The sequence below is a fragment of the Vicia villosa genome, linkage group LG1 (genome assembly GCF_029867415.1).
Source record: "Vicia villosa cultivar HV-30 ecotype Madison, WI linkage group LG1, Vvil1.0, whole genome shotgun sequence".
NCBI lineage: Eukaryota > Viridiplantae > Streptophyta > Magnoliopsida > Fabales > Fabaceae > Vicia > Vicia villosa.
In genome coordinates, this window is record NC_081180.1 from 26,313,537 (window position 1) to 26,329,800 (window position 16,264).

At 34.6% G+C, this 16,264-nt stretch overlaps 1 protein-coding gene across 1 annotated transcript; it reads left to right on the top strand.

Annotated features, from left to right (window-relative positions):
• Nucleotides 1–3,564: 3,564 nt before the first annotated feature.
• On the top strand, nucleotides 3,565–5,598 carry LOC131603270 (acyl carrier protein 1, chloroplastic-like). The gene is made up of 4 exons (XM_058875574.1): nucleotides 3,565–3,776; nucleotides 3,881–4,000; nucleotides 4,403–4,525; nucleotides 5,251–5,598. Exons 1-4 carry the CDS (start codon nucleotides 3,723–3,725, stop codon nucleotides 5,377–5,379), a joined length of 426 nt encoding a protein of 141 aa, XP_058731557.1. The 5' UTR covers nucleotides 3,565–3,722; the 3' UTR covers nucleotides 5,380–5,598.
• The last annotated feature ends 10,666 nt before the right edge of the window (nucleotides 5,599–16,264 follow it).

Sequence of the window (16,264 nt, forward strand, 5' to 3'; positions counted from 1 at the left end):
CCAAATCCAGTCAACGCGGGTGCGGGTACGTTTGTCATCCCTAGTTGTGAGGCAAATAATACTAATAGTAGCAACCAAAATAAATGTTCTAAATAGTATTCACAGTTCCCAAAGAACAAACCATATTTTCTACACAAGTGTTTACCAACCTCTTCAACTCTTAATATAAGAATCACTCAAACTCAAGGTGTTTAGAAGTATTTTCCAATTCTCTTAGATAACTCTAAAAGTTTCCCAAAAACTTTTGTCTTTCTAAGTTTCTCTTGAAATCCCGTAAACCGTTATTCTCCCTTGTTGCTATAAGCTCTGAGATTGTCACATTATAATAACAAAAGAGATACATATTTATAATAGCCAAAATCCAACAAATTCATAACAAATCTCAAACCATATCTCCTTGTTAGAATAAAAAATATTATTATATCTCTCAAACATTATAAATATCTTATAATATCTCTTAAACTATTATAAATATATATCTTATAATATCTTTTTATATTAGTTTATATGATCTCCAAATTAATATAAAATATTCTAACATTAATTAATGGATCAATGAATCGAACCGAACCGAACCGACCGAACCCGATACCCGTAACTCGCTTGAACTTGATTACTTTTCGGTTTTTTGATTTTTGGGAATTTCAAAATATATTTTATTTCTCTTCATCAACAAAGGTTTTAAGGCATACTTCAACAATCTCCACCTTGATTTCAAACTGTGTTGAAACCAATTTAACAATCATCAACATTGCTGCTCTCTATCAAGTTGAAACTTTAATCAATAACCTTGATCGAATTCAAGCAACCCTTAAATCTTAATCTTGCCACTTACATCCACTTGTTTCCAATTACCATTTTCTTCTTATGTAATTTAACAAGATTACAAGTATGATTTTTCAACCACCCTTGACTCCGTCTGTTTTCAAATGTCTCCCTGGAAGTTTTTCTTCTTTTATTTTGCAGTCCTTCAGCCACATTAAGAACATAATAGTCAACAAACAAATGTGCTTTCAACGTCTTTTTCAATTCAAAGAAGACATTCAAAATCAAACATTTTGATAGACTATTTTTTTAGCCAGCCAACAAGATCTGGAAGGTGCAATATTTGTTTCAGGGATAAGTTCGTCCGAACAGCTATAGAATATGCTAGGAAATACCTCATTGACTTTATGGATGTAATTACTAGTGGTAGGGTTTCCCTTTTGATTTTTTGGTAACACGTCTCTTGCCCGGCCAATTCCTTGGAGATGAATTACATCGAACTTTGTGAGGAATTTGGCTTCCTCATTAATATATAGTTGGCTACTTATTCAGATATGGCGAGGTAATGGTATAATATTTCTCCATTGGTCAGTTGTGTAAGGACCAGTATAATGGATAAATAGGTATTCAATGACCTGAAAGTCTTCTCGCATTCTGGTGACCACTTGAAATGTGCTTCCTTAGTAACTTGTAAGAGAGTAATGTTTGTTAAGTAAATTTTAAGATGAATCGGTTCAGAGTCGTTGGCAAGATGTTGAGCTTCATAACCTTTTTTTTGTTGATGGTGCATTCATCTTGATAATTGTCTCACATTTGTCGGGGTTAGCCTTGACCCATCTTTCTATCAGGTATTGTTTTAAACACTTGCTTGCTCATACTTTGAAAGTTCATTTTTTTGGGTTGAGCCTCATGTTATTCTGTCAGACTCTCCATAATACTCCATCGAGGCATTGGTTGCGTAAGCCCTCATCGATGGACTTTACAATCATATCATCCATGTAACCCTTAATGTTTCCCCTATTTCTTCCTATAAGATCATGTTCATCATCTTCTGGTAAGTGGCCTAATGTTTTTTAGCTCGAGGGGCATCATGTTATACTGATAGTTTTCCCATTTGGTCATGAAGGTAATTTTTTGTCTTTTTGGTTCATACACGAGTTTTTTATTGTAACCATTTCATTCATCCATAAACAACATTACTTTACAGCCAATTGAGTTGTCTACCAATTTTTATGTTCAATATAGGGTGAGAATATTTAGGGCACACCCAATTAAGATTCGTGTAATCTACACATGTTATTCACTTCCTTTAAGCTTTCTTTAGTAGTACGATGTTGGAGAGCTATTCAGTGTATTTTGCTTTAGAGATGAAATTGACATCTAACAGTCCTTGAAACATTGTAGTTATTGTGTTAAACGTCTGAGGGGATTGCGCCTTCTTTGTTAGGAGACGTATCGAGTTCTCAGATCAAAATTCAGCTTGTGGCATGCCACACTCAGGTTAATAACAGGCATTTCATGTAGTGAAATGGCGAAAAGATAAGCGGGCATTTTCAAGCATCAGATAAACTTTTCTCTTACTTCGTCTAGGAGGTCAACACTTATTTTTAGCGACCCAGAAGGATTTGTATAGAGCTGGATAACTTCAAATTCTACCTCTCACATTAACTTCACAACCTTTGCCCTAGTAAGTGAAACAAGTTCGTCTAGACTGGCATCGTCTTCTTGAGTGTTAAGGTCAACCACATTGACTTTCTATGGGGTTTTCTCCACGACTGCCAAAGTGGTGCTGAGTCTTGTGAGGATTACCTCGTGAATGCGACAAGCACCATGCAGGTCGACAACAATTGTAATCGGCTTATCGTCAGCAACATGGTATTTCATCTTGAGGTAGACCTGGGGGGGGCATCGGGTCCAATGATGCCAAGAAGGGCCTCCCAAGGATGAAGTTAAAGAAACCTTCACATGGAACTACGAAAGAAGTACATGCTTGTGCTTATTTCGCATTCTCATTCCTTGTGTGGCAGTTATGACCAACAACGTAGTATTGGGGATTCTATCTATCTTTTCATGGTCCCATAAATCTTATATATATATATATATATAGTCTTATAGCTATTCGATATGAATCACATGTTGGGTGAAGTTTAACACGAGTAGGTCTCATTGCCTCTATACATATCTTTGATCTCATCGACCTCATAGATTTAGAACAATGTTGGAGCATGTTCTTCGGAGGAAGGAAAAAGGTCAAAATCGTGAGTCGCTTTCTTTATGGAAAGGTTTAACTACAATGATTTAGATTTGGATCAACGACAATCTGATTGTGGAATTTCACGAGAATCAATAATCGATTTCCACAGACAGCGCCATTGTCCCGCATCAGAACAAGAACTATATTTATTGTGGTGTTGGACTCCTAATATTAAAAGTATGGATATACTTTTTTTCCTTTACACGTAAATTTATTTATATAGTTGGATCTAATAGTTGTTGAGCTCATTTGAAGTAATAAAAAACAATTATTCATTAAAAATATTTATAAGAAAACTCCTCTCAATCAAAGTTGGGTGATCAAACCACTAAATCCGCTATCAATGACTACAACATTTTATTAAATAGTAAAAATAATAAAAATGTTTTTACAAATACCTTTATTTTAATTAATAAAAATCTGGGTATGCTATTATGCACCGACTAGAAGGTTAGTTGGGGGTAACGGACGTTACGAGTTACACAAAAAAACGAAACGGAGAGAAAACGACGATATTTGACATAAGAAAAAATGTGTAAGAAAAAAAACTCTCTTCGAAAATAACGAAGCCAACTCTCAACAAACCACACCTCCCCTATAAAAGCCACACTTCTCTTTCTCTTTCCAACCACAACTCACACTCTTCGTCGCCTCCGTCCTTTTTTCCTCTCTTTCAAACTCCAGATCTCTCTATCTCTCTACAATGGCCTCCGTCACAGGAACTTCATTTTCCGTCACCGCATTCAAACAATCACCGGTAACTATTCTATTCAGTATTCACCTCTTCGATTCAATTAACTCTTTCATCACTTGCAAATCACTGGAATTTACGGTTTTTTTATGGATAATGATTTGAAACAGGTACTCGGTGTTGGTGCTAGATTCTCTAACGCGAATTCAGTTTCTCTTTCGATTAAAGGAAGAGCGTTTCCTTCACTTACATTGCAATCTAGGGTACATCGATTTCAAGTTACATGTGCAGTAAGTCTAAAACCCTTCAATTGCACTATCTTTTCTTTATTTTTTTATTGAATTGTATTTTTGGTACTCGTAAATCTATTATTTTATTTTTAGTCCTGTAATTTGATTTAATTTCATTTTCGTCCTTGCAAAAATACAAATTTTTATTTTGATTTTTGTTGTTTTGTTTTAGTGCTTCAGATAAGAGATTTTGATTACTTCTGATAAAAATGGATTTACTAAATAATCTACGTGATGAAAGCTATTGGTATTGTTGTAATTTATTGGAAAATAGATTTTCTGTTGGAATAACAGGGATTGCTTGTACTTGTAATTCTTGATTTTGGGTAGTGCTTATTTGGACTATATTTTGTATTATTTGTTATGATGTAACAGTGATTTTTTTTAACTATTTTTTATCAGGCCAAACCAGAAACTGTAACTAAGGTCAGTGACATTGTTAAAAAACAATTGGCCTTGGCAGATGGGACCGAGGTTAATGGAGAGTCCAAATTTTCTGCCCTTGGAGCTGATTCTCTCGACACGGTATGTCATATTGATAATTATTGTCTAGGTGTAAATTGTAACTCAAACATTCATTCACCCGACACATCTCAAATTGTATCTATTGTTGTTTAAATTTCTTATTAAAATGTGCGCTGTGCGATCAAGCACTTCTTGTTTTATAGACTCAAATGCCTGTCTGTAAAGCGCATACACTCCACACAACATTGACATGAACACGTTGGTAAAAATTTGTAAAAATGAATTAATTGATCGCAATTGGATGTGTTGGTGTCATGTCGGACAGCAGCACATATTAGAAACCAGACACACCTTCCATCAGAAGTGTTGGTGCTATAGGGTCAAATGCTATTTTCTAAAACGGAAAGCTTTCTTAGACAACAGTTTTGAAGAATATATTTTGTAGGCTATTAATTGTCTATTAATAGCCCGAAAAGAAAGGGTGCTACTACTGTGGTGACTGCATATGCATATTAACACGGCTGACCTATTAAAGTCCCTTCCCTTCTCTGGTTAGAGTAACATTTTGACATATGTATTCTTTAATCTACGTGGAAAATTGTAATGAAAATGTATCGAGTCCTTTCTTGCACTTATCACGTTGCCTGACGTACCACTTAAGCTGCCTAATTTGAATCTTAGGCATGATTCTGCATGTGAGAATAATGAGAACAAAGCATCTGTTATTTATCTTTTATGATACTATTCTCTGGATTATTTAGACTTGCTTGTCAAATTTTATGTAGGTTGAGATTGTGATGGGACTTGAGGAGGAGTTTGGTATCAGTGTTGAAGAAGAAAGTGCCCAGGCCATTACCACTGTCCAAGAGGCAGCAGATATGATTGAGAAGCTTCTTGAAAGCAAGACTGCTTAATTTAAGCCAAGAACAAGGGTCTACATGCATTTGGGAGTTTTTGTATTTTTGTGTGAGGATGGTTTTAATTTTATCTTAGGTATTTCAGTTTGATTGCTCTTCAAGTAACTGCCAGATATTTTATGAACTCCTTTAGAACTACTGCACGAATAGTTTTATTTTTTTAGACTTTGTGGCTCTCTTCAAAAAGTGAAATGAAATTTATATGTGAAGTGTTTCGTGTGCTCTTTATCCTCCCATATGATATTTCTGTTAAATGCCGAGGGGAATGAGGAGGTTTATATGGGAGAATATAAGGCTATGTTTGGGAGTTTGGAGGGGAGGGAAGGGGAAGACTTCCAAAAACAAAATTTTAAAAAAATGTAGGAAAATATTTGATATTTTTTGAAAAAATGAATTTGTTTAGAATGATAAAAGAGTTATTATCATTACTAAATTTTTAATTTTCAAAATAGTATAACAACCTAAAAGATATATCGAAAATTTATGTAAGCCCTTCAAAATCCTCCAAAACCCTCATTTGATACAATTTTTGAGTTCCCTCATTTTATGGGGTTTTTGGTGTTATGAATAAACTCAAATCCTCCAAAACCCTCCTACCCAAAATCTATTTATCCTTTTCACCCAATTCCTCCTATTTTTCAAAGCCCTCCCCTCCCTTCTCCTCCAAACTCCCAAACATAGCCTAAGGATCGGTGGAGTAATTTAATTGGTGTGTGTGGCATCACATGAGTTAGATGAGTGTACCTAGAGCTATCAATTTACGGGCCTTTTAAAAAAGTTGCTCTTTGTGTTCTTAGTGGTGAAAGAGTCATCCTAATGAAACACAAATTTTCTTTCATAATTCAGGAATTACTTTTCCGAACGGGCACATATTCCACACCAAAACACATTTAAAGTGAAAGGCATCTCTATTTTAAAAAAAATTAGTCTGCAAGTATATCTTCAAATCACTCATATAATGTTTTTTTTTATTTCACAAATCAATTACTTTTCTAAAAGTGTATTTTCAAATTTGTCTAAAGAAAAATTTAATAAAAGACTACCTTGCATGAATATTTAATCCATGATAATACTCGTTTCTTCTTCAAACCCTACCAAAATTTTATTCCACACTCAATCAAGTTTTCTATTTTATAACATTTTTTTTTCACATCAAAATAAACAAAAGTTGTAATTTAAAGCAATATACACATATTTCATTCTTCATTAATTAATAGAATTTAGTTTTTCCTCATAAAAATGAATGTTGCGCCTGAAATTGTATTTCTGGATTGTTGAATGAAATACGAAAGTGTATTTTCGGATTAGTCCAATGTTGAATTTGTTGAGTTTTTTAATTTTTAGTGTTATGATTGGCCTTAGATATGGTGCACCTATTTACCCTGGATTTTGGTAAACAAGTGCTAGTCTTCCAAATCTAATTCTTTTGGTTGCTCGCGGAGCGACTAGATTGATCCTAGGCCATACATGTATAGAGTGTGTTTGTTATTCTTTGCTTCTTAAATACTAATGTATTATGATAAACGTAAAGGCAATGCTAATGAATGTAAAAGACTTGTTTGTAAATATAAAAGACAAAGAAAGATAAATTTGCCTTCGATTGAAAATGTTAAGGAAATGGAAATGGTTCTGAATGCGAATAAACTAATTTTAAAGATAAAAAGGTGTTTCAAATGTACATTTCTCAGAGACTCGTTTCTCAATACGCTCAGATACTTTGAGTAATTTGAGTATAGTACAATGTTAAACACACAGAAAATCTATTTATTAAGACTCACACACACACACACACACACACACACACACACACACACACACACACACACACACACACACACACACACACACACACACACACACACACACACACACACACACACACACACACACACACACACACACACACACACACACACACACACACACACACACACACACACACACACACACACACACACACACACACACACACACACACACACACATATATATATATATATATATATATATATATATATATATATATATATATATATATATATATATATCGACTACAACGGTCTTCTACTCTAAATATGACACGTTTCCGTTTGCATGCGTTTCGTCTCTTACAAGCTCATATGCATCCTTCTCAAAGAATGGATAAGGTCAAAATCCGTTATTGTCTTGTTTTAAATTCTTCCTCGTCGAACTACAAGTCCGATTGACTTTAAAATATTTATAAGTCCCAATTTAGAACACAAACCTATCAATGTGATCAGCTCTTCACCAAAATATCTTTGTTGAAAAACATCTTCAAGCTTCGTTGAAGTTGACCTTCCTTTACAAAATAAATCCTTTGTTTTCTTATAATTCTCTTCTTTGTGAGCGTCGAATTTGCAGCTAACAAATTGCCCCCAAAATATCTTTTTTGACTGAATAAAGAAATGGACATTTTTGATAATTTTCGACGCGACTGTTCACTTATTACTGTGATGTCATGATCATTATGACCGTCTTTTCAAACGTCTTATCGAGACGTGCAATTTTGCAACCATGATCATTAACCATATTTTCTAGAGGTGGTGGCTAGGGATGTACGCGGGTTGGGTTTGACCGGGTTTACCTTACTCCGTTACCCAACTCGTTCAACTTTCAATGGGTTAGGTTCATCATCAAAATCGTAATTTTATTATAAAAACCAACCCGTTCATTCACGGGCTGGGTTGGGTTGGGTTCACGGGTTGTGTATAAAGTAAATATTTTTTTAATTTGAAAAATCTATAACACAATTCAATATAATTTTTCACATTTTTAACAATTAAATTATGAAAAACGTCATACTATATCTAATAAAATGACATCACTTCACTTAGTCTTAAAATGACATAAATATATTACTCTAATATTTATCTAATAACACCAAAATGTAAAATTTAAAAGGTAATAACATAGAAAAAGTTAACAATAGCAACAACAAAAGATAATTAAGCAACACCAGTTAAAGGTTCTAGCAACAACAACAATAAAAAGATCCAACAATAGCAACTGTAAAAGATTCCAGCAACAGTTGTGAAAGGTTCCAGCAACAACAGTTAAAAATTCTAGCGACAGCAACAATAAAAGGATCCAGCAACAACAGCTGTAAAGGTTCGAGCAACAGCAGTGAAAGGCTCCAGCAACAGCAGTAGTAAAAAATCCAGCAACAACAACGGTAGATTATATAGGAACGAACAAGAGTAGAAAGTTCAACAATATCAGTAAAATGTTTAGGTACAACAACATACAAAAGTCTATTAGCGAATAATAGAAAACAAAAACAACACTAGCAAATACCTTAAAATCTAGTAGTAGCGGTTGTATTGAGTTCAGCTGCAATAATGCCAACATCAATAGAAACTAATCCTGCTAACTCTGTATATGTAAACACAAACTAATATGAATAATGAAATTTAATATTATAATCAAATAGATTTTAAAACTGAAATAAAGAATTTATACCTGACTCAATTTTTTCCAATTCAATCAACTCTTTTTCTAAATCAATGACCTTAGGAGATTTGATCCAATTTTAAGTACAAATCAAAGCTTCAACGGTAGAGGGATTTAAGGAACTACAAAATGAATCAAGGACACGATCTCCGGTACTAAAAGCTGATTCAGAAGATACAATGAATACAGGGATAACAATATATCTCTAGCTATGCAGGAAAGTACATGATACTTATTTGTTTTTCCTTTCCACCAAGTGAGAATGTTAAAAGTAGGAGAATCATCATCAACACCATCCTCCAAATACCTTTCCAACTCCCTTATTTGCACTTCACGTTGTTTTTTCTTCATATTCATTCTAAACAAAATTTCCCAATCTTCATCTTCACCATTTTCAGTTCTAGAATGAGAGATAATATTTGAAAACGAGGCACTAGAACCACCATCATGAGAAACAATATACAAAACTGAATAGTGTTCAAACAATTTAGCAATGAGATTTTTCAATTTCTCTAACATCTCCTTTGAAGTATCAACACCGTACATTCGAGTAAAACAAAATTCAATATAGTCAAGTTTATAACGAGGATCAAGATAAATAGCAACAAAAAGAAGATAATTTATGGCACTGCTTTCCCAATACTTGTTGTACTTCACTTGCATATTTGCAGTCATGGTTTTCAAAATTGGATCACTAACATTGTGCCTCCATTTATTCAACATTTTTTGAATATCCATCAACTGCTTGAAAAAAGAGTTCGCAGTAGCATGCAATGAACTAGAAAATGAAAGTGTGGCATCATAAAAAGTTTTCAAAAACTTCACAAAAATACGAGCTCGTTCCCAATCAGCTCGATTAGGACATCCTTTTGACTCAATACGAAGATTAGTAAAAAATGCAACGTCAACATGTTCTAAGCGGTAAAATGCATGTTCATACTTTTCAACAATATTCAACATTAAGTAAGCAGAGTTCCACCTGGTTTCTACATCTAGTGTTACCAATGTTTTAGAACATACACCAACAGCTTCTGCACACTTCTTGAAAGTAGCCAACCTACTGGGAGAAGCCTTGACAAACTTACATGCAGCCCTAATTCTTTCAACAGATTCATCAATATCCTTGATTCCTTCTTTGACAATCAAGTTCAATATGTGAACACTACATCTCATATGCAAGTACTCCTCATTAAACAGAGTACGCCCGTTCCATAATCTCATGCCTCGATTTAAATAATCAATTGCCAGATTGTTAGCACTTGCATTATCAACAATCACACAATAAATAGACTTAATACTCCATTCCTTCGTGCCATTTTCTAATGTTATCCCTATAGATTCACCTTTATGGTCAGCAATTAAACCAAAGCTTAATATCTTCTTCTTTAAATTCCACTCGTCATCAATATAGTGAGCTGTTACACACATGTAATTCATATTCTGAATTGATGTCCAAGTATCAGTGGTAAGAGACATCATTTGATTATTAGCCGACAACATATATTTCAATTTCTCTTTCTCATCAAAGTATAATCTTAAACAATTTCTAGCAATAGTAACATAGGATGGAATTTTGAATCTTTTTCATGAACATATTAAACCCTTCATTTTCAACATATTTAAAAGGGAGCTCATCAATGATTATCATCCTTTCAAGTGTTACGTTTGTCCTCTCTTGATTAAGATCAACAAGTTTCAAGTTAACGCTGTTAGGATCATCCTCATTTTCTTTTTCAATAGCTATAGTTTTTTGTTTCTTATCAACTACCCTATTTGGATTTTTTGGGCACACTTTCAAATGTTTATGCATGTTAGTGGTGCCATGACTACTATTTGCTGCATATTTTACCCCACAATACCTACATATAGCCTTATCATTAACCCTTTTAAAATCTTTCCAAACTTTAGAAGGTTTTCTAACGGGTTTTCTTTTGCTTACCTCTGCTAGTGCATTTGGTGGCAATGATGACAACCATTTTCCTTGTATTTGTTGAGCTTCTTACCCTTGTTCAAGGGGATGAGCAACATCTTCATTGACAATTTGTGTTTGTTCCACTTCCATTTTCTATAAACAATTTTTAACATAAATTATTATTAAAACAACATTAATATATATATATATATATATATATATATATATATATATATATATATATATATATATATATATATATATATATATATATAACTTCACACAAAAGTGCTAATGCAAGCAAGAAATACAAAACTACTGTAACGCAAATTTATAAGCAACTTCAAATATGCATAAATCAACTTTTGAATATGTATAAAACCTGATTCAAAAGGGAGATGAAACTATGAGAGTTAAAGTAGACTGCAGATTCCGAAGGGAGATGAAACTATGAGAGAGTTAAAGTACATACTGTAATGACTGTAGTTTAGTTTACTAATATATTATATATACTCAATACTCAATTAATTAGGTAGTGGATTGGGAAGTGCAAACGTTATAGTAGTACCGCTTATCAAAAAAAAGTGCAAACCTTAACTTATAGTACCACTTAGAGCATCTTTAGTGGGAGCAACTAAAATTAATGGGTAAACTAAAGTACTTTTTACGGGCCCAAAGTGATTTGTAGGATTTAAAAAATTTATATTTGATTTGAGTAGTTTTTACTCTAATGGTGGTTGTTTATAAAGAACCAAAACTTGATTCCACATTTTCAATTTTTTTATTTGTGGGCCTAAAGTTGTAAATATTATGACCACTTTTTATGACTATTTTTTTACTATGACCACTTTTTATGCAATATAATAATAATATTATATGTTTCAAATTCAATAGTTAACGTTGGTTCTGTAGATAACGGTTACTAAATTTTAACTTACTATATGCCATGTCATTATTACTCTAATGCAAGTTGTCTATTGCTTACGTAAACTATAATAAATTTTGCAATAATAAGCCTGCAATATAGATGCTCTTATGAAAAAAAAGTAACGTTATAGTACCTTTCAAACTTAAAAGATACTCCTATTGAATAATAATAATAATAATGATGATAATGCCATGTCAATGAGTTGAGTCAACGGATTCACGGGTTTAAAAACTTAAACCCAATATCCAAACCAAATCTATATGGGTTGTTATTGGTTGCGTTGGGTATACCCGTAAATGAACGGGTCTGGGTAATCAGTGAGTTGGTTCGGTTTGGGTAGGTGGGTTCGCGGGTCAACCCGCACCCATGAACACCCCTAGTGGTGGCAGCTAAACTGTCAACTACCTTTTTAACCATTTACCTTCATACACGTGTCCCACTAACCCGCCTTCTTGTTTCAAAAATAATAACAGGAACGCCATTTCCTTCCTTATAAATAGCCTTCTTCTTCTTCACTCTTGCAAGATTTTTCCACACGTTGAACTTCATCTTCCTCTATTTTTTATGCCTACATGGATCCTCTACTCAACCCTAATGTTGAGATTGAAAAATTTAGAGTTTTTTCCTGTATATTTGACCATCATAACACCTCGATTGAAGAAGTTTCTGATGAGGAACACACCGCCTTCTTAGCGCTCTGGTTGTCAAAGTGCATATTCTGCTCAAAGTCACTTCAGATAGCAAAGAGGTTTTTAACTTTGGCGAACCAACTTCATGTACGACATAGGATAAACATGAGTCAACTGATCTTAGGTTCACTTTATGAGTTTTTAGGAGAGTCTGTCGAAACCCTAAAGACTTACCAAATGGGAAAAAACATTATGTTCCCTGATCCCTTTTGGTTAATGTAGTTGTGGTTAAATGCCACCTTCAAACCATCTTTCCCTACCAGGAACATCGTCAATGAAGAAGACGAGACAATCAAGAATAGGACAATCGAAGGGACTCGATTGGTCATTTTAACTCCCAGTGACGAAGGTTCCACCCTGAAGGATTCTTTCACCAGCTACGTGATGTATGCAAAACGCTACAATTTCACTCCTTCGATGACTCCTTTTGCCAATAGGACTTATGGCCCCGAGTGGTTTACTAGAGACTTTTCTGACTCTTCAACTGATCTAGATGGCAAAACTATGACAACCTGAGAGGCATTATTTACTCAAAAAATGATTGCCACCAGATTGAGGCCTTCGAAAAACCATGTTATTTTGGTTAACTACCATCCTAACCTTGTCTCTCGATAATTTGGTTTAATCAAACTATTATCGAAACCCCTTTATGCCAATAAGGGTTATCTCTGTCTTTATAACATGATTTTTACAAAAGATGAGTGCGGAAAATATTTGTCCCGATATGCAAATGTGGTTGAACTTACTCCATTCTCTATCCGCCCCCCATACTATTGTACCCAAGAATTTAATACTCGGTGGAAGAATTATTATATTAAGGAGATGTTCGATGTTGATGCCTTTACTTGATACTTGGCAATTTCTTTTGCTTCAATACAGGAACGCTTCAAGAAAAGTAGATCTATTCACATCAAAGAGATCCAAGCATTTCATAAGTACTTTGAAACTATCTATAGACTTGATGATATTGGTTGAACCATATACGAGGCTGCAAATACTTTGAAGGAGAATATTTTGAAGAAACTCCCTGATTTAAAAATCCCTTTGTACGTTAAGTACGAAGACAAGTATGAGTTCGCTTTAAAATTTTACACTCCGAAGTTTCCTCGTTTGCCGAGTGTTGATTTAGCTTTGGCACTCCGACCTCCTTTCCCAAAGTAGTTCGTTTATGGCTCCCATTTGAAACTTCTTAAACAAGATTCTCAAAAGCATGCCAAATAGGTGGTTCTGAGTAAGCATACTCTGGATAGTTTCAAAGATCACCTTCATGTTGGTATATAACACATTTGTGTTCTCTCTTCAATATATGAAGGTGTGGAATGAGAGGATCTTTCGATTTCACCTTTAAAATACTTTTTTAAATGTTTAGTTCTTATTTTAACTGTGTGGTTCATCTATTCCCTCTTTAGTTGTTGATCGAAAACAAGAAATCTAGGACAAAGTTGTCGCTGCAATGAAGAAGGTTGCTTCCTCAGCAAAGGGTGATGAAGAAGATACTACCCTTGCGAAGTCCACAACTAAGGTATCATTCTAATTTCGTCATTTCCATGTAGAACTTAAATTGTACTTATACCTTTGTTGTTTTCAAGATATTCGAAAACCTCCCCCAACTCCTAAAAAAAGGAAAAAAAGTGACCCTCAACCCACACCAGTTGAGTCGAACTCTGACGATCTTTCTCCCGACACTTCGAAGCCTGCTCAGAAGAAGAAGTCAACAACTTTTGACTCTGCTACTCCCCTAAAGCTTAACCCAAGGCTCAAGCAAATGAATATGAAAGTCAAGAGGGTGATCAAAATTGATCCTGAGCCAATCAATGTAACATTTGAGCCCGTCGAAAGTGACAATTCTAGTCCTGGCGATAACAGACTTAAGGTAATTTTCGATCTACAATTTCTTTATTTATGATGCTTTGTGTATTATTAGCAACATATAATTTTCTTTTTTATAGGGCAATTGAATCGGCACTGCGACTTCCAGCATAAAGTATGTTGTTCCTGTGAACACCAGTTCTCCCTTTGCTCACCCTTTATCCAACAAAGGATCCAATAAAGTCAACCAACTAGCCGACGTCCAACAACATGTTGTTCCAACCAATGCAATATCTCTCCTCATTCCTCTGAAACCATTGAAACTGATAGCGATGATGACCAAATGAAGCATGTAGACACTGCAATCCTTGAAACTGGAGAACGACCAACTGAAAAGGCTGATGATTCGTCACCTAAGATTTTTGAACATGGCGAAGGGGAACAAAAAGATGAAGATAGACACATGTCCAATGCTCATGAAGAGCTTGGAAACGAAGGAGGATCTAGAAAGGACAACCCTCAGCCTAATGATGTTCAACACAATTGACTATGGCCATAAGAATTGATTTAAATAGTCAAATTTTTATTCACCAAGGACTTAGGAATAAATAACTTTAAGAATTAGTAATATGTAGAAATAGAATAAGTTGTTATAAGATCAATTTAGAATATCAAACGAACTCAAGTTCAAACTCTCATTCCTAACATGTTTTTCTCATATGGTTTTCTACTAAATTAAATTTATTTTATTTTTACCTTTTGCAAACATTCAATCTCAAACCCCCTAAATACTTTTTGTGCAACTGAATTAAAATACGAACACTAAATATCACATAGTCCTTTAGATCAACATTTTGGGATTTTTCGATGTTACTACAATGGAATATTAATACACATGCTAATTTACCGTTTAGTTTCCCCCATAAACCATGTAGAAGATTGAGCGGGCCTTTAGAGTTTAAAGAGTTACCAAAAGAAAGCTCTTTTAAGTTCTTTCAACTGTCCATGTAAATGCCAAACATCTTGGGTGCCTGATAAAATGAATGCATTCCTCTGAGGCGGGGATCCTTGGAAGTATGTGACACGAAAAACAAATTAAAAAAAAATCAAAGGACAACTCTTTACCTCAATACTCGCACCAATATTGGAATACTTTAGCAAATGCCCATGCAGATGGGTGTAACTGGAAGGGTTTAATGCTCATGCACCTCAAAACCTCTCCCCAACCCCACTAAAGGGCAACCACCTCCATGAAATCCAGATTGCTGGAGTTCCCTCCTCCATCTTATTTAGAAGAGTCGCTAGTACTTTCCATAGTAGATGCATTGATGGGTGTGTCACCACTATCCACATAACCCCTTGCAAATCTAAAGTTATCGCTAAGCACAATGAAATTAGTACTGAGACCATTAACTTATAAGGTACCAACATTTAGAGCATCAAGATTCTCGTATATCTCTTATGCGGGAAAATCCCCGCCATTCTACGTTTTCCATAGTAAATTCGAGAAAAATAAACAACAAATGTTAGGGAAAATGTACTAGAAATGGTACCGGACTGAGAAGTGAATAAAATGAACAACAAAGAGAAAAATGAAATTGGTAATCGAAATGAACTAGTGACAATGGACCCCGAACGACAGAGAAATATGGAAAAATAAAAAACCACGAGAACTTAAGAAAAGAAGAAGAAAAAGTTCGCAAAGGAATGCGAGGTTCAGTTATGAGAGGGAGCAAAAATTGTTTAAAAGGTCAAGGCAACCTTTAAGTAATGGAGTCAGAGGAAGCGAATCAACATTGCATTATGAAAGAAAAGGGACGATGAAAAATATATGGTCTATATGACACCTCGGAATGTAACGACACTTGAGTGCACTCGAGTACCCTAAGGGGAAGCACTACACCCTAACCTAAGAAACTAGGGCCACATGCGAAGAAAATATGCGAAACGTCTCAATGATGAAACTAACAATGAATGCAACAGTCTCCAAATCTTTTCTACTTCTTAACACAAGATCTCGGTCAGGACTACCCGACCTAATTCGTTGAATGACTTTCCGTACATCACACCACT